Source organism: Polypterus senegalus, chromosome 3, assembly GCF_016835505.1.
Source record: "Polypterus senegalus isolate Bchr_013 chromosome 3, ASM1683550v1, whole genome shotgun sequence".
Lineage (NCBI taxonomy): Eukaryota > Metazoa > Chordata > Cladistia > Polypteriformes > Polypteridae > Polypterus > Polypterus senegalus.
In genome coordinates, this window is record NC_053156.1 from 261,078,151 (window position 1) to 261,097,571 (window position 19,421).

At 35.8% G+C, this 19,421-nt stretch overlaps 1 protein-coding gene across 1 annotated transcript in view; it reads left to right on the plus strand.

Annotated features, from left to right (window-relative positions):
* pla2g7 (phospholipase A2, group VII (platelet-activating factor acetylhydrolase, plasma)) overlaps positions 1–19,421 on the plus strand; it is a 52,660-nt gene that overhangs the window by 13,978 nt on the left and 19,261 nt on the right. Inside the window, exons 3-5 of the mRNA XM_039748997.1 lie at positions 4,969–5,119; positions 6,738–6,831; positions 9,687–9,755. Coding sequence (XP_039604931.1) covers positions 4,969–5,119; positions 6,738–6,831; positions 9,687–9,755 — 314 coding nt within the window. The remainder of the gene's footprint in view (positions 1–4,968; positions 5,120–6,737; positions 6,832–9,686; positions 9,756–19,421) is intronic.

Here is a 19,421-nt window from a genome sequence, read left to right on the forward strand (position 1 = left end):
ATGGCTTTACTTAAAGTTTGTAAGTAATCTTTGGATAGCTATTTCTATACTATACTGGCCATTGTCAATGTCTTCAACACTTTTTTGTCACATTTCTAAAGGTATGCAGACTTAAATATTCTGTTCCAGTCGCATTGTAGGAGATCTGGGGCCTCATGTATAAACAGTGCGTACGCACAAAAGTGTTACGTAAGAACGTTTCCACGTTCAAATCGCGATGTATAAAACCTAAACTTGGCGTAAAGCCACTAAAATTTCCACGCTAGCTCATACCATGTCGTACACAAGTTCTCCGCTCGGTTTTGCAGACTGGCGGCACCCAACGTCAAAGCAGTGCTACTGTTCCTGTGTGGTTTAACTTTCTTTTTCAGATCCACATCCCTGACGCGGCTTTATAAATACACTGAAATTAACCGCATACTGCTTATTAGTTTATTGCATCTGTTGTAATGCTTCATTCACGGATTGTTCCTGTATCGCACTGTATTCTTGCTGTGGCTTGCGTGACACTGGAAGGATAGATGGATAGAATAATTTAACATTACGAAGGTATTTCAATGTTCCTTAAGTTTTGAAGAATCGGTGTTCTAAGCTTATAGATGGCTTAATATCTATTACAGAGCTGATTGTGTGGCGATTCAGTATTTGGGGAAAGAAAAGTAAGGACAGGAAATGGGGGTTAGTATGTTTGAAAGAGACAGTACTTCTGTAATAAAGTATTTCATCAAAGGTTGCTTATGGCGCAGCAAGCATCTTGTGTGAGACATGAACAATCACTGCGCCGCTGTGTCCCCATGTTTAATAACATGCTTTAACTCCTATCGTTATGAAATTTATATCGCGTATACTTCTCGGTATTTTAATTATTCAGAGAGCTGTAATATTATGAATGTAATGGATTCCATGTCTTGTCGGAGGAAGAGAAAGCCCGGCAGCACGTAGTGATTCACACACACAGAGCACATAGAAGATCAAATACAAAACAAAGCATTTAACGTGCTACTTTAGTTATGATGGGATTTGAGAAACTAGTAAATTAAACGATTTTAAGATGAAGTTTATGATGTTCTACTTTAATGACAAAGTAAACTATGTGATTAAAGTGGAAATTTCGAGATTAAAATTGACATTCCGTGCTTTTTCCCCACTGTGTGACTTTTTTGTTTTCCTCTGTACCCTAATAAGCTTTCATATGACACTCAGACGGTGGGCTACGACTTTCCTTTTCACAGGGACTTTGATATGTGACTTCTTTTTTTATTTCGGGCACTGTGCAACTTTGTGAACTGGAGCTTTCGAGTTTCTCCGACACGCTATGTCACTCGATCAACTTCCTTTTGTTGTTTATACCACTGTTTAAACCAACAAATGGTAAGTTTTACCTTGACTCCACTTGGTATTCACTGAAATTCTTCTATTTTCCCTTGTACTTTTGCCATTGTCTTTTCACAAAAGGCTGATCTTAAGGGCTATTTATATTGATTTGTTTATTCAAAGAATTCTGGGAGGAGATGGGGCGGAACAGCAGGCGCGTGCACATGTGTTACTTTTCACACTGACCGGGATTTATGTAGCGGAAGAACGTGGAAGTTAGCGAACGCACAGATTTATGCATCTGGATTTTTTTGTGCGTAAGCACATTTCCGCTTTTGTGCTTACATCCTGTTATAGTGCGAATTCTATGCACAGCATTATGCATGAGCCCCCTGGAGTATAAATCCTAAAAAAAATCAAAGTTTTCACCATTGTTAAGAAACTTGCATAATTAATTTTTAATGTATAAATATTCAAAAAACCCTTGCATAGTATTTATTAGATAAAGTTTCTGTTGTAGTAAGATATGTGATTCATTTTTTTATTTTAGATTTAGAAACAAACATTTCCAAATCCTGAGCTAACCACATAAAGTTTTTATTTTTTAAAAAAGAAAGTAGTTTTTCAATTATAATTTGCTACTTGATGTACTTTTTAAAACTTACTGTACAAGCAGAAAGAAAGAAGAAGAAAATTGGCTCTGAAAAGAAAAAAACAGTCTCTGCCTTTTCATATTTAAGTTATTGTGGGATGAAAACTGAAGTTCCTGATAATAAGCCTAGAGTCATGCTATTGCATCCTATGAGGAATGAGAATTAAATTATGCATATTTTTTTCATTCAGTTAATTTTCTAGGGGTTTGTTTCTATTCTGCTGGATCCATTTAAAAGTACATGCAAAATCAAACTTTGAAAAATACATATTAGCTACAGTATACTTGTCAACATTTTCAGTTCCATTAATAGGACAGTGTTTAGGCAGTACTGAAGAGAAAAAAAGTAAGAAATCTATTTTGAGATATTATTAGTTTATATCTTAAGCACCAAGTTTATTTAATGGAAGCCTAATTTTTTTCTTTTTATTTCCTTTTTGGCAAGTTATAGTAATTGATGATTTATAGGTGTTCAGGTTTATAAGGTGATCATTGTTTAACTATCTTACCTGGAAACTTCTATTATCCTTATAAGGAAAAATCTCAGACCATATTTGTAATTTTTTAATTACAGCTTAATTATTTTTGGTACAGAGGCACTGGAAAGTAATAATTTTATGTTAGGTTTAGGCCTGAGTAAAGAAAACAGCCACTGGATTACAAACTATCACAATATTTTCAAGTATTATTTTACATAAAATGCAAACTTACCAAAAATTCAAAACAAGTGGAAGACAAATTCAATGTGAAAGATGGAGTGGTGCCAGTTAGATTTGTAAGTATCTTTAGAGTTTATATGATTCTGACATTCACGTTTTTCTTGTTCCTCCTTCTCTAAACCTTAACGGTGACATAAAAGCAAAACATCATTAATTATAAAATGCCATCAACATTTGACAGTTTTAGAAGTTCATACATTTTAATGGATTTGTACTGCGTATTTAAATAATGAACTACTACAGATTAAAAATTATGCTGTTAGAACTTTGAAAATTTGCAGCTTTTAAATAAATTTCAGTGATCAAATTATTATTTGATAGCTGACTAATTGTCTTTCATAGATTATTGTGTCATTATTGTCATATGTACATAGTACAGTGAAATTTTTACTTGCATTCACTAATCAGCCTGCAACACATCATCATTCTCAGATGACATGATTTGAGGGTATACACTTAAGTCCATAAATATTTGGACAGTGACACAATTTTCTTTTTTTTTATTTTATTTATTAATTTTATTACAATCAATACATAGCAATCAAGTTTTTACAAAAAAAAGAATTATGTTAATAACAGATCGATCCCCACCCCTGAGAGAGAGAGCAAGCCAAACGGTATAAAATTTAAGGCTTGTAAAAATACCTAAATTAATAAATTCTCTGTGCTTTATAAACTTATTTTAAAATATTACTGATTAGATCCTGCCATGTTTTGAAAAAAGTCTGTACGGATCCTCTAACTGAGTATTTGATTTTTTCCAATTTAAAATAGTATAACACATCAGTTTCCCACTGACTTAAAAGAGGAGAGTTTGGGTTCTTCCAGTTTATCAGAATAAGTCTGCGTGCCAACAGTGTAGTGAATGCAATCACAATTTGTTTGTCCTTCTCCACTCCACTAAGCCCCTCTGGAAGAACCCCAAACACAGATGTTAATGGGTTAGGAGGGATTGTGAGTCCACGGCTGTCTGAAAGGTAATTAAAAAGTTTTGTCCAGAATGATGTTAATTTGGTGCAGGCCCAGAACATGTGACCCAGTGAGGCTGGGGCTTGGTTGCAACGTTCGCAGGTTGGATCATGCCCTGGAAACATTTTGGAGAGTTTTAGTCGAGACAGATGTGACAGTGACACAATTTTCATGATTTTGTCTGTGTACGCCACCACAATGGATTTGAAATTAAGAAATCATATGATTGAAGTGTAGACCGTCAGCTTTAATTCAAGGGGTTTACCAAAAATAACATATGAGCCATTTAGAAATGACAGCCATTTTTCTGCACAATAAACCCCCCACCCCCCCTTCCCCAATCCCGATAATCAAGGACTCAAAGGTTTTTGGACAAACTACACCATATACTTACCTAATAATATCCGAGATATACCCTAAGTCATCTGACTCTTCACTCTGGTTTTCTTACTAATAGATAATCTTGCAATGTTTCCAACCACCTATCTGTTTTATGAACATACAGCATTATGTGCAAGCCACACTGGGTCATTCTGGATCAGTTTGCATTTGCCAATCAACCTGACTATAAGTGTCTTCAGTCTGTGGGAGGAACTGGAAACTTGCACAAATATAGTGAGGACAAGCAAACCAAACGTAGAAGGCACCAGCGATGAACAGAATTAAGTGCAGTTAAAATGAGTGATTTATCTTACTAAGCCAAAGTAGCATTGCATATGATATTAACATTTATTCAGGTTTGTGGTACCTGCATAGTCTTTCCATAAAACTTCCTTTGTCATAATCTTTAAATGGAGAGTTGTTTTTTTTTCCCCCCATGATAATACATTTTTTATCTGCTGTTGATTTTATTTCGCTGACTATATGGACGTGTGTGTGTTTTTGTCTATAAATATTTTTACATGTATATTTTTTGTGTTATTCTATTTTTATAAGATATACAGTACATATAATAATCATATATAGTCCATTGCTTTATTTACCTTTGGGTGTACATTTCTTCATTGCATTGTGTACAGTGATACTAAATATGGTACAATATCAGGTAAGATCATTAAATGTAGAAGATCTTTAATTCAATTAAAACTATGGGCAGAATCAATTTTGGTAGTTATCTTTAATCATTTGTAATGGTACTTGGTGGGGGTAAATGGGTGTTGTCTTAATAAATGTTGAACTTGACAAAGTGTAATGCTCAGCTACACTGCCAAATATTTATTGTGAATAACAATCAAAAATATATGCAATCAGAACAATACTTATTAAATTCAGCTTTACTCATTGTTGTTTTTTTTTGATATTCCTTTTATGCAGGGATCCTTCATTCGTATTTATTATCCTTGTGAAACACCAGTAAATCATGAACATCCAGCATGGATTCCAAGCAAAGAGTATTTTTCAGGGCTTGCAGATTTCATGAAAATTGGTAGAACATTAGGTTATTGGAGTATTGATTACCTATTTGGTAAGTTTTCATCAATAACATAAAATGTATTTCCATTTACTCAACATTAATGTCTTACTTGTCTACTTCCAGGTACTATTTTATTCAAAATAATAGAAGTAATTGTGATCTAGCATATGCTGTCTATCTATCCATTGATAATGTTGTGGAATAGAGGGTGCATGAGAAATTAGAATTAGAAATTAGTGGCACATTTTTAAATAAATAATTGAATGGCCTGCTCGATCTCAGTGGGTGTGGGGGTGTGTACTCACGCAGCTGCAGGAGGTTGGCGAGGTAATTGAGGCAAGACACACCTCATCGTGAGCATGTGGTCTGTCTCATTTAGTTACTTCATTGACTTTTCTGCAGTGTGTGATTTGAGGCACTGTGTCCACGGTGGCATATAACAGGGAGCCAGCACGAGGAGAAGAATTCAGAGTTCTGAAAAGAGAGACAAAACAGAAGGGAGGTTAAAGTAACGGGAAAGAAGCAGGCAGGAAGATGAGAGAGATGGCTGGTGCAAGAGCGAGTGAGCGAGCACATGTGCCAAAGGAGGCACACAGCCATTAAAAGAATATTCCAGCATAGCGCATGTGGCCAGCGCTTGATCATTCTGGCTGAGCGTCTCAGGGAACTGGAGTAATCAGGATGTGTGCTACTCGCCACATAAGTCAAGGAAGATAGTCGGCAAAAGGAAGCTCGGTTTGTGAGCTTTCCTGAAGTCTATGGACAGTAAGGACCAGAGGCTGGATCTAGTTTGGGAGCCATGGAAACAGCAGGGTCCTGGACCTGCAGTCGGAAAGAAGTCTGTGTCTGTCATAGGGGTATCTCCTCTGCTGCAAGTCTTCAAGAAAGGTGAGCAGAGAAGATGACAGTTGTTAAAGGGTTGCACCATGGCTCATGGGTTTATGGACAACTTCGTGGACTGTGTTTTTTATTTTTTTAACGTTGCTTTTAAAGAAATATTTATTGGGTTTATTATTTTTAACCTCCTTGACCACTTGTTCTTAAAATGATTATTTATTTATTTATTGGACTGGAGCACTGCACTGTTTTGAACACTTTTTTGTTTTTGGATTGTTTTAATAAAAGCACTGATGCACTTTACCCCTTGCTATGCGCATTGTGTCCTCATTTGTTATGCTAATCCCTTGGTTACGTTACGGACAGTGACAAGTTCAACAGGCTCCTTTGAGCAACTCTGGGTATGGAGCCGACCCGCATAGTCACAAATGTACAAATGATTATGCATAGGTAACTGCAAATTAAACAGAATTCTAAGGCCTTACCGTTCACTTCAGACGTTCACAGTTATCACAGCCTGCATCCATTGTGAGGAACTTGAAAGTACATACAAAAATAATGATTTAACTCTTCAGTCCTCTGTGAAAGACCTCTGTGGGCAATTTACTACAGTTTGTTTAACCACAGACTATCATGTTTTGAATTATAATATTCCTTGTTAATGACCATGCTATTTTTTTTTTTTTTTATAAAAAAAGCCTAATTTATTATTTGCACATCATGTTGTTACTCTGTGGACCCTGAGCTTTGCAGTTTTGTCTATCTGTATACTTGTATATGGTTGAGATGACAATAAAGTTCACTTTGACTTTGATTTGCTTTGTTTTAACAGGTTCTTATAAGATTCCTGCTGAGTGGAATGCACCTTTTAAGACAGGAAACAAATACCCACTAGTTATTTTCTCTCATGGTCTGGGAGCATTCAGGTGAGAATATTGTCACATGCTAAAGGTATAAATGTTCTAAGTGTACAAGTAAGCGCAGACTCAATCTCTTGAAAGACCTTAAGTATAAACAAGGACCATTGGAACTGCCTATGAGGGAAAAAGGCAAATACATGATCATCTGTTCAGTGATTTGCAAATAATTCATGTGTGCTCCTGGAAGCGCAGACAATATTCTGGTATACTGGGTGAACAACAGTGCTTCCCACTGTCCTGAAATCTCTTTGGACTTTTTCTGCTAACAACCTATTTAATCCATACGTAAAGTTTGCTTTTTCCTTAAAGCTCAGTGAAATGGACAGTTGTAATTACGCTCTGTTATTGTGATTTTTTTTTTTTTTAATTATTATATTATAGCAAAAGTTTATGGATTTCTGTATGTTTATTTAAACAGATGCATGTGTTTAAGTGAACCTGCAATTTACTGGCACCCTGACTATTTCTTGTCTTGCACTCAGTGCTACTGGGCTAGACCATGAGTTGAATTTTAGCATAATTGGGAATTGTGGTGTTTGTTTTTCTTTCCATCCAACATATTTTTGTTATTCTTTATCAGACCCATACTGCTAATTGTGCCAAAAGTTGCCTAATTGGAAAAGACTGCACAAGCTACAAAGTATCTTAAAGTATTGAACTGAAAGCTCTGACATTATTAAAGAAAGTCTGATATCTGTCTTTGTGTTAAATCTATAAGACTAAAGTAAACATTAAACATAAAGCCTTTAAAAACATTTCTAAGCAATTCGACATTGATTTTATTCCCCGAATATCAACCTCGGTTCTAGAAGGCCCACAGTGACTTTTTGTTTCTACTTCAAGCATTTTTCTTAATTAATAGCCAGTTACTGTTGATACTTAAGTATATTTTATCTCAGTTTTGAATGACTTTCTATTTAAGGAAAAAACCCTTAATCAACTCTATCTATCTATCTATCTATCTATCTATCTATCTATCTATCTATCTATCTATCTATCTATCTATCTATCTATCTATCTATCTATCTATCTATCTATCTATCTATCTATCTATCTATCCTTTTCAGATATTAAACTTTAAAGTGATGTTGTTAGATTTTCAGATTCTTATTCCGTTTTTAAATTCTAAACTAAAAAATATCAAGAACTCATGTCCTGCGAGACGTGAATTTGTGCCAAGAGATTTAACCATGTCCAGGGCCAGAAATAAAAGACAAAGAGTAGGACAGCTGCTGTACAGGCTTTTAAATGTGCATTGTGTTATGCGAGATGCAGATCACGCGGCACAGCAGCAAGCCAGCAGCTGATCGAGCAAAGATGAGGTAAAAAAAAAAAAACTATTTGTTTCCCATTGTATCACGGTTTAAGAGGGGTTTCGTAGAAGTGACCACGTCTCCTTGGGGTGCATTCAGCCCCCCTCTTCACAAAGCAAGCAGCAGAGACGCGAAGTGGCTGGTGCGTAGTGTAGGCCGGGGGGAACCCCCTAGTTTCTTATAATTTTATTAAATATCAGTTAGTAATCAGTGAAGTCCTATTTACGACTGTATGTTCTCACTATGTAATATCTGCTTAAATGAAATACAGTATATGTAAACAAAAAGTGAAGAATTAAAACAATGTTGATCTCCTCTTCTCCACAGAAATTTGTATAATCTGAGAAATGTCTGATGTGGCAGCCAAATAAAATTGAATAATGACTTCAGTTAACAGCAAGAACGTCTAAATAAGAATTGTTGTTAGAAAAAACTTTAGCCATCTGGTTAGCAGCCTAGCTTAGCAAGTTTTGTTTTTTTTGCTCAGTGACATGTGAAAAACCTTTTAAAAATTTATCTCAAATGCCATATTTATAAGCACATTTTAACTAAAATAAAATCATACTAAGTAATTAGTATATAAAAGTTAGGTTTTTAAGCTTGTGAAGCTTAACATGAAACCAAGAAAAGTACATCATTTTTAAGTTTTGCTTCATTTGGATTACAATGTGTTGCCCTATATACTGTACATTGTTATTTGCCCTCCCACTATTTTACCTGGAAATTTTACCTGGCAGGGCAGCCCCAGGTAAGAGTTATGAAGAAGTTGTGACATATGGCAAATTGAAACGTAACTAAATGAGGCATTTATTTATTTACTAGGGAGGCCAAGCCCATTGGCGCCTTTGGCACCCAACCCCCAGTTGCAACCAGAATATTAGGAAAATCTGTAAATGTACAAAAGAAAAAATATTATTTATTGGAGTCAAAATCACGAACTTCTATAAATATATAAAAGAAAAATTAATTATTATATAACGGAGTAATAATCATGAAATGAGAATTGGTGATCCTAAATTGTCCCTAGTGTGTGCTTGGCGTGTGTGTGTACCCTGCGCTAAGCTGGTGCCCTGCCCAGGCTTTGTTTCCTGCCTTGCACCCTGTGTTGGCTGGGATTGGCTCCAGCAGACCAAAATTATCTTTGTTTTGCTTTCCTTATATAAACTTTTACCATGTGTTGTAATGCAGTTGGATAATTCACTGCCATGTTTAAGGTGTACTGAATATTCAATTATCAATTTAATTCTATTGCTTTGACAGGTTCGTATTTTCATATAATATAAAGAAATTTATTTTCAAACTAAACCTTCAGTAGATATGAATTTGAAAGATATGTATATATTTTGTTACATTATGTAATATGCTTTGCACTTTTTGTTCACTTTATGTTGCATGGTTAATAAGAGTAAGAATTGGAATGTACTGGTTACATTTGACAAATGAAAATATCTGACATAAAATTGATTACCATAGTGGATGCATTTTGGCACATAGTAATTTTATAAACTTCATTAAATATCATATTATTCTTCTGTTTAAATTTATTAGAACCCTGTATTCTGCCATCTGTATAGAAATTGCTTCTCGGGGATTCATAGTTGCTGCGGTGGAACACAGGTAAGCAGTCCCTTCACCTTATTTTAAAATTTCATCATAATGTAGTTTCTGCAGTTTCATTCTAATACTGTATATACTTTTATTAGACTTTCAGAATCTTGAAATACTATAAACTACAGCCTTGGAATTGGAAAGAAAACATTTTTCATTTTTTAAGTTCAGTTTGATATGGATATTTTTATTTATTTGCAAATTTAGACATAGGATTTTGCTGCGGCATTTGCTTTTTGTCCTAAATGTGGGGATTATTAACAGCCTCTAATATCATATTTAGCAGCTCACACTTTAATTATATGTATGTAACATGTTATTTTTATTTTAGTGGTTTATCAGCTGGTCACAAGTCATCATGATGAATAGATTTTAGATTTTTAACACCTGATTTGTTAAGCAGCTTTAATGTTGTGGCATAAGCAATGTAAGCTAAGTGCATGGTTACCATGCACTCCTAGGATTGATTGTAACAGTTTTTTGCGAGGCACATATTGTTTAGCTACAGTTTCTCATCTCAGTGGAATATATACATTTTGTTTAAGGAAGTATCATCCCTCTTTTTTAACTTACCATCATCTCATTCTTTATTTCCCCTGTAATAACTTAAATTGGTTTCCATTTACTTTCCATTAACTTTCTCAGAGTATGTGAAGTGAACCATGCCCTGTGTTTGCATAGCTGCTTCTGTTTGTTTAATAACAGTGAGATGCTTGACTGCTAAAAGTATTTTAAACCTGTTGCACTACACTACACAAATGTTACACAGAGATGTCCACTATCCGTATTTGTCAACAGTATGAAAGTAAAAGTCCTGTGTGATCCTGGGTTGCTTAGCCAGACTTTAGCTATTCATTGGCATTTTCAGCTAGGGTGCTTAAGTCTTCTTACTGTCTGTTAGCCTTCCTGCACTGATAACATTACAGGTTATATATTGTAAAACCACCCCTCTTGTGGAATTGTGGAGTGGGTCTTTACTTGAAGCCATTTAACATACTGTTACTATTCATGCTTATTTTAGAATAGACTACAGAAGGTAGTGAACGTTTTCATGTTAGATCTCTAAGTTAAGCATAAAGCCCATATTCATTCCGTAAGGAGAGGGAAACTAAGCCCAGCATGTGCAGCAGTACCCCAGTTTCTCATGTTGCCTTGAATCACAGAACAGGTATTATAGAGTGAAGGACAGCCTGGAGCCTGGCACCCGGGGAAGCCCTCAACCTGGAAGGACGGAGGGAGATTGCTTACACAGGGCTTTATCTCCCCCAGGATGTTAGATGGCAGCTAGCCCAGGCTGGGATCCTTGCATGGGTGCCCACAAGGCATGGTATTGTAGTCCCTACGGGATTTGGGAGTCCCTAATCCACAGGACTCCAACCTCTCCTGGAAGTGCTTCGAAGATGCAGCTTCATATCACCATAAGTACTTCTGGGGATTGGATAAAAGCAGCTGCCTGCCAAAACTCAATGAGCTAAAGCCGGGAGGAAGGAGGACTAAACTTGCATGGAGGAGTGGAGGCAGTAGCAGAGAGAGAGAAGCATTGCTGTGTGCTTGTTGTGTTTATTGTACTTGTGGCTGTGATAAAAGGAACAGGTGAGGATTATTGTGGGAAACTCTTCAGATAAAGGTTTCCCACAATAATCCTCACCTGTTCCTTTTACATTTGTGTCTGAGCCTTTGTGTCAGGTGTTCGGGGAGCTGGAGTGCCACTGGTGTTCTCTCTCTCTCTCTCTCTCTCTCATATCTAAATCAGGCCACAGTATTGTATGATAACTCCTTCCTTTAGTTTGATACTTTGTGATCAGAATTTTTGCAGTTTAGCATTTTTAAAAATATAGATTATGCTGCATAATGTCAACAATACATAGTATCAACTGGAGATGGAGCCTGACCCATTAGTAACAGACGAAAGACATCCTATAAGGGATGACAGTACAATGCAGAGCAAACTTGGCTACACTGTAACAATACTTACACTGGGACAATTCAGGTTTTGCAGTTAAACTAACAGTATGTTTTTGAACTGTGTTAGGAAACTTGAGTGACCTAAGGAATCCCATGCAAGCACAGGGACAAAACATAACTCCATATAGGAAGCACCCCTGCAGGACTTGGAGTTTAAGCACAGCTTTTTCCACCACCATGCTACACATATATAGTATAAAAATTGTTTATTTTTGCAGAGTAAATGAGACACCCAGTAGTTTTAAGTTTTAATTCTTATTTTCAAATATCTCTTAAGTTCAGCTCTTATTCTTTTATTGAGTTTCCTGTGTACATAACACTGCCAAATCATATTGGGTACATGACAATCAGCCTCTTTTGAAACCATCACACAGAACTTTCTTGTTCCTTGTTCACTTAACCTTTATCTGGTTTTCCCAATATGTTTGAATAAGTTTCTGACATTTATTAACCCTTTATTCATCTTCTAGGATAGATGATATATTTTTGATATGAAAAGCTAACAAAAACACACTATATTACTCATAATCATGTGACCCCTAACTCTTAATTCCTTCCATACTTTGTACTCACCTGGCCTTGAAGGAGACACAACCCACACCTGGAGTGCACTTGCACCTGGGACTACACACTCATTCTGCACTCAGAACTGAATGCTACTGTGCTTCACTTTCCCCATTAGATGACATCTTCTCTATTCAATTATACGCCGTGCAACAAGATACAGTAGAGTAAATAATAGATGCAAGCAATGGGAACAGGTATTATTATTATAGTCTTTAAAATTCTTAAATATTCTTAATGTGCAGAAAAAGTGAAAAAAAAACTGGATGTGGCAAATCACCATACAACCTGGAATATTTTAGGGGCTGTCATAGACAATTCTAGACAGTACACCTAATGCGTGTGGCATTTAGTCTGTTAAAGTTACAGTACATCACTGGTGACTGTGTTATTCCTTGTTTTCCCTCTCTTCAATTCAGTTCCATTCAATACTTTCACTTTAAGCTTATCACTTTTTAAAGTTTGTCAGGGCCAAATGGAACACCCCTAGCCCTTCTCTGCACAATGTCATTTTGACAGACCATATCAGTACATGTTCATGAAGCGTGAATGCACAAAAATAACCAATGATTTGAAAGCTTCACTTTTACAAATGTGTTAAGTCCAGAAACTAACCAGTTTACCTTTTCATCTTGCAAGTCTGCTCTTTTTACAGTTATCGCTTTTATTTTTCCTAGTTTGCCCTTCAGTCTACAGGCTCTACCAATACTTCCATCTTTATGTGGTTAGTTAAACTGTTAAGAGATCAAAAGTTCAACTAAGAATAAAAAATGCACTTATATTTTTACAGAAAGGAAATAAGATATCACATTCCTGTATACCATGTCACATTGCATGCGATTTTCAATCAAAGACTTCATCTACAAGATCTGGGGCAGTTACAACTTGCCCCAGTGATGTCAAGTCAGGTAGTTTGATATACTTAGTGACTCACCCCGACAAAATCAAACAGCTTTGATTTTGTCTTAAGTAATAGAAACAGGCTCCGTGTGTGTGAGGTCTGACAACCAATCCACACTCATCAAGGAAGTACAATGTATATAATGCAGCAAAAAGAAATAAGGAACACGGGTGTTTTAGAACTTGTAAGCAAAAAAGAGGCTTGTCTGTCTGATGTCTCATGTTTTACATGCCACAATACAATTGGGGGGGAGGAAAGGCAGAGATTATGGCTGAACTTCACATACCTGGAAAGTTTTCGCATTGGCAACAGCTCAATCAGGCAGGATGGTACTGGCTGTCAGGAAAAGGGGTCACGTCATGATACTTTGGAAATGTGAAACTGTGCAGGAAAGCTGTCAAACAGTTGAATAATTTGACCCTTGCGATTTCTAGTCATATAATCTAATATCCTCTGACAACAAAATCAGTAACTGCAGTGGTCAATTTTGACATCCCCTCTGACTATAAGTCGTGTAATGTGTATGTAAGTAAGTAGAATTTTGGTAGACATGTTGGAATGTATTTATCAAATGTTATAAGGTGAACACCTCCATTCAGATTGCTGTATGTGTTCTGTCAGATCGTTCAGTTGCCAAAGTCTATGCAAGCAAAGAGAATTTTGTGAAGTTCTAATGGAATGTTGCACTTTAATGTTTTTTAATTGGTACATTAAGCCGTCAAATAACGCATTCCATTTCATCTATTTTATAAATACACATCTTAGTGTCATTAATCAGCTGATAATTTGTTTCTGAAATTGAATGGTTTTTTTATTTTAAAAACTTTATTTTGTACTTTATTTTACAAAAACAACACAAAGTATTATTTGTTTCAGATCACCATATCACTCAGCACAGAACTCTGTTTAGGAATACTGCTTGGAAATGGGAATTGTGCTGACAGAAAATGTGCTGTTGTAAAAGGAACAAGGTAAACATTTCTGGGTCAATGAGCATTTAAAAAGAATATTCCTTTTAAAGCACTGTCCAAAAGCAGTACTGTTATCTATTTCAGAGTAAGGGTTCAGAGGGTCTACTGACAATAGCAAAAAACAGGTCATCACATTTTATTAGTATGGCCTGCATGTACTATAGTTAACATAAAGGCATTGTATACTGTCTAAAGAACACAAACACTAGCTGATGAATTAGTTGTGTCATGGTAGACGTAACCATCCACTGAACCAAATATGCACATGTAGAGAATGTAAAAAACAGTCCCGTAAAGTGCTTAATAGAAACATTTTAAATTTAATTTTCCAACATTTCATACTGAGCATGATTTTACCTATTTAATTTTTTAACACATTTAGCTAAAGAAAACTTACTTCTAACATTCTATTGAAAAAATATTTCTGAAAGCAAACATACTTTTCTGTAACTAGGCAAAAATACATGAGATGTGCAACAAAGCCTTGCTTCCAAAAAAGTTGGGGCGCTGTCTAAAATTTAAACAAAACCAGAATATGACATTTTGCAAATCATATAAACCCTCTATTGAATTGAAAACAGTACAAATACAAAATATCAAATGTTGAAAATGAGGTGTTAATGGTTTTTTGAAAAATATATACTCATTTTGAATTTGATGGCACAGACTGTGGCTTTTGAACTGTAACTTGATAACAAGCTGAATGGTCACTCTTCCTCTTTAGCCAGAGAATGTGACGTCCATGATTTCCAAAAAAGAATTTAAAAATTTGAATCGCCAGAGCACAGGACAATTTTCCACTTCATCTCAGTTCATCTTAAATGAGCTAGAGCCCAGAAGAGAGAGTAGTATTTCTGAATCATGTTTATATATGGTTTCTTGCAGCGTGGTAGAGTTTAGATAGATAGATAGATAGATAGATACTTTATTAATCCCGGGTTTAATTTGCATATGTGGATTATTTGACAACGTGTTTTCATAAACGGTGGGTTTTAGACAGGTTTCTGAGCCCATGCAGTGATTTCCACTTCAACATCATGTCTGTTTCAGCGCAGTGCCATCTGAGGGCATGAAGATCACAGTCATCCAATTTTGGTTTTTGGCCTTGTCGCTTGTGTAGAGATTTCTCAGGATTCTCTGAATCCTTTAATGATAATAATGAAATCCTCAATGTCTTTGAAATAACAGTGTTATTCTTAAATTGTTGAACTTTTTGCCAGTGTAGCATTTCACAGATTCTTGAACCCTTCCCCATCCTTGCTTCTGGGAGATTCTGCTTCTCTGGGATGCTCCTTTTATACCCAATTATGTTACTGACCTGTTGCCAATCAACCTGATTAATTATGAGATGTTTCACAAGGTGTTTATTTAGCATTATACAGCTTTTCCAGTCTTTTAAACATAAACATGGGCAGACCCGCTAAAGCATATACTGCAGAGCTGTTTGCTTCAGTGTTAGCCTATGTCTGTGTGTACACAGAAAGTCATAATAACAGAGGTAATTTAACTTGGCAAGTAGAGTGATGAAACCTTACATTGTATATTTCAGAGTATATTTGCATGAATTTAAAAGAAATGTAACATTCAACCTATAGAAGCTGTTGATTAATGCTCACATTTTTCTCATTTATTGTTTCAGTCATGTTTTTCTAAGGTGGAACACATAGCAGTCTCTCATAACTTGTTTCAAATGTATCATTTGTAATTATCATCTCTGGTACTCGGCAGAATACTAGGGACCACGGTTATCTTGGGCTTATCCTTTTTTCATGCAGCATCTTATGATTGTCAAACTGATGTTACAAAAAATATGCAATGGTATAGCAATAGCTGGAAAAAAGTTGTTTTGTTAACGTTTGATTGCCCACCCCACTAATGTATCTGTGTGTAGCCCAACTATTTTTTACGGGGGCCACATGAGAAAACCAGCTTGAGGATGGCCAAACACATTCTGTCAACTACTACATCTGGTAAACGTTCTTTTTTTTTCACCATAATAGAGTTAATATAGACCACGTTTATTTCAACATCAACAACACGATTCATTTTCAGCACTGATTTACATAGCATTTCTTAGTGAATAACACAGGAGTTTTTGAGCTGTGTTAATCTCAGCCACTTTTTCCTGCATCCTTAAAAAGTCCAACATTAAAATTAGGAGAACCACTAGTTGTCAGACCAAATAACATTTTCCACTACAGTCTTAAATTTTGCATGTATATACTGACTTCAGTAAATAAATCTTTATTTACTGGTTGTTGTCCCTTTCATTGACTGCATAGAAGCCTGCAGTTCCTCTGCCATCTCAGTCTTTCATTGTTCCTTTCACGAAAATCAGTATCTATGCTGCTCAACAAACATAACAGCACTCACTTAAGGCCAAGGAGGAGAAGTCAACATTTTCCACCATGCATTTCAGCTGTAGTAACAGATTCAGAATTTCCTTAATTCATCTTGTAACTTGTTTACCGTGAGGGGGACAGTAATGTTCAAATGCATTCTTCTTCTATGGGCAGAGGATTACTGCCAACTCTAAGAAGCACTCTTTAACAAATTTTCCATCAGAAAACGGTTTGCTTCTTTTGGCAAATGTGTGAGCTAATATATAGCTGGTTTCTACTTTTCCTTGCTGAGTGAAGCTTACTAAAAACACTGTTGTTTTTGCAGTCCAGCTAACAATTCATTTGCAGTCCTTGCCTTCTCCTGTCCAGATTAGTTTCTGTATTTTTCAGTGTGCTTGGTCTTGAAGTGACGGATGGCTGAAGTTGTAGTCTTTGAATGCAGCGATGTGCTCTTTGCATTCTAAAACAGATTGTTTTTACTGCTATCCTCCATGAAAAAATACTTTGGAGTATTCTCTTGGATTTCTTGAATGATCTGTTTTCTACGTCAACTTCTTGGTTTTTTTTTTTATACCTATTCATGTTTGTTGTGTCTTTGCACAAAATGCAGACGGGACACAGATTAACAAAAGGTGTCATCTTCCTTTATTCAATATAACATGAACCTTCCACAAAAAAAACCCTGCAACTTCCTGGCTGTCGGTCTCATTCCTTCTCTGTTTCATGCCTTTCTCTGATGCAGTCTCTCACATCTGCATCTGCATGGTCATATCTAGTATCTTTGTTGCAGACTGACACACCCAGGCAAGTACTTGCTGTCCACATCACTATGTGGAAACAAGAAAAAGGCACACACTTTACTCGATTTTCTAGTTTAGTGTGATTTTTGTGTTACCTTCCATGGGTCAGGGAAAATCAGTCTATGGGCCATTCCGTGCCCAGGTCTGCATTAAAGTCTTGCAATTGACTAATATGAATGACAGAACTAGAAAGCCTTTATTGTCATTGTAAAAAAAAAAATGACAATGAAATTACGAGCGCCACTCCAGCTGGGAACAAAAACGCAAAGGACACTACTTTTGTGAAAGAAAAAAGAAAAAACTACACCCAAGAAGAACAACACAAAAATAATAAAAGTATAAAAATGTTATTGCACTAAAGGATATTGCACATTAAGCCCAGTTTATAGATAACAGTGTATTATATGTAAATATATATACTTAAAAAGAAATGAGATAAAAAAAAATGAAACCAACAGTAATACAATCAATGATACCATTTCACTGGGGAGTAGCCGCACAAGGGCAGCAGCAGAATGTATAAGTCTGTTTCCCAGCACTTAACAAAAATTGTTTCACCTGCCTTAATGTGCTTATTTTTGTTCAATGTATTTATGGCAATTGGAAAGAAACTGTTTCTGGATCTGTCGGTCTGTGCTTTCAAAGATCTGTAATGCTGGCAGGAAGTCAACAGTTAATACAGGTGGTGACCACGGTGTGAAGGATCCGTAATGGTATTTGTGGCTCTGATGAGACAGCGGGAGTGGGCAGTGCCTTTTGGGGGGGGGCAGACAGCGGCCCGTGATTTTTTGCGCTGAGTTTGACTCTCTGTAGAGCCACCTTGTGTTTTGCTGTGCATCCGGTGTACCGCACTGTGACACAGTATTCCAGGATGCTTTTGATGGTTGAACAATAAAAAGCCACCAATAGTTTTGCTCCAAGTTGTTTTTCTTTTTCCTGATATTGAACATTTCATAGAATTTACCACAGTTCTAAACTACACTTATTCTACAAATTATTTTGTTACTAAGAACTAGTAACTAGTTTCTTTGTCTCACTTTGTATTACAGTTTGCAGCTATATTCATTGTCTGCTGCTTCATGTATTTATTGTCTGACCTGTCATATTATTGTCTATAGTCTATAGGAAATACACAGGTAAGAATTTCATTGTAATGCAGTCTTGATAGTATCCTTAAACTAAAAGAAAAAAACCAAATAGGTTTCGCTGGAAACCTAACAGTCAAAGTGTGCCCTTGCATCTGTTAAATAAGAAATTCATTAGGTGATGTTTATGGAGTGTTTCATTAAGAAAACTGTAGAGAAATGCACTGGGAAAATTGAAAATCACAAAGTGTTGTGAATGAAATAAAAGTAATCTGAATAATTGGTAGAACAGCAAACAAGTTTATTTCATAGGGCAGATGTTGTAATAATCAAGATGTACTAATATACTACTGAAAATTACATATTAATCAGATTGTTAGTGGATGCTTATTTAGCTTTGTGGTGCTTTGCTCTCTAGACATCTCTTGCCTAGTCTATGTGTGAGGCTTCATTAATCTTCAAATAGCTCCAGAAAACTCACATTTTCTGTTTAGAGGAGTAAGAAATGTGATTTGTTAAACTACTCCCTTCGATTATTCTGCAGATATTATAAAATGGGAGTTTGCTGTGCTGCAATTGTTGGAAACAACATAAACTGATAACACCTCTCATTGGAAATACATTTCAAATCAAATTGAACTAGAATGATAAAGGGAATGACAGTTTAAACAAAACAGGATAATAGTCTGTGTCTATGTTTTGTCTGAGAGACTGCTGGCAGCACATCCTTAGGTAATCGAAATCCTGGCTGTTCATTATGGACGAATGACTTTAAATATTTTTCTTTTCTATGGTACACTGGAGTCGCAAGTACAGAGTACCTGTCGCACATTTCTGAACTGAAAATTACTAGCCAGAAAAAGCTGTCAGCCTCTACAATTATGTTACTGGTGGCATATTTTTTATGTTTGTAGCATTTCACAATTGTTTGTTCCATTAGTCGTTGTAAATTCATGTAATTCTTTTTAATTTTGTAGCATGTTTACATATATATGTGTATTTTTGTTCAGATGCATGTAATAATGGGGTATGATTTATGAAAATTAC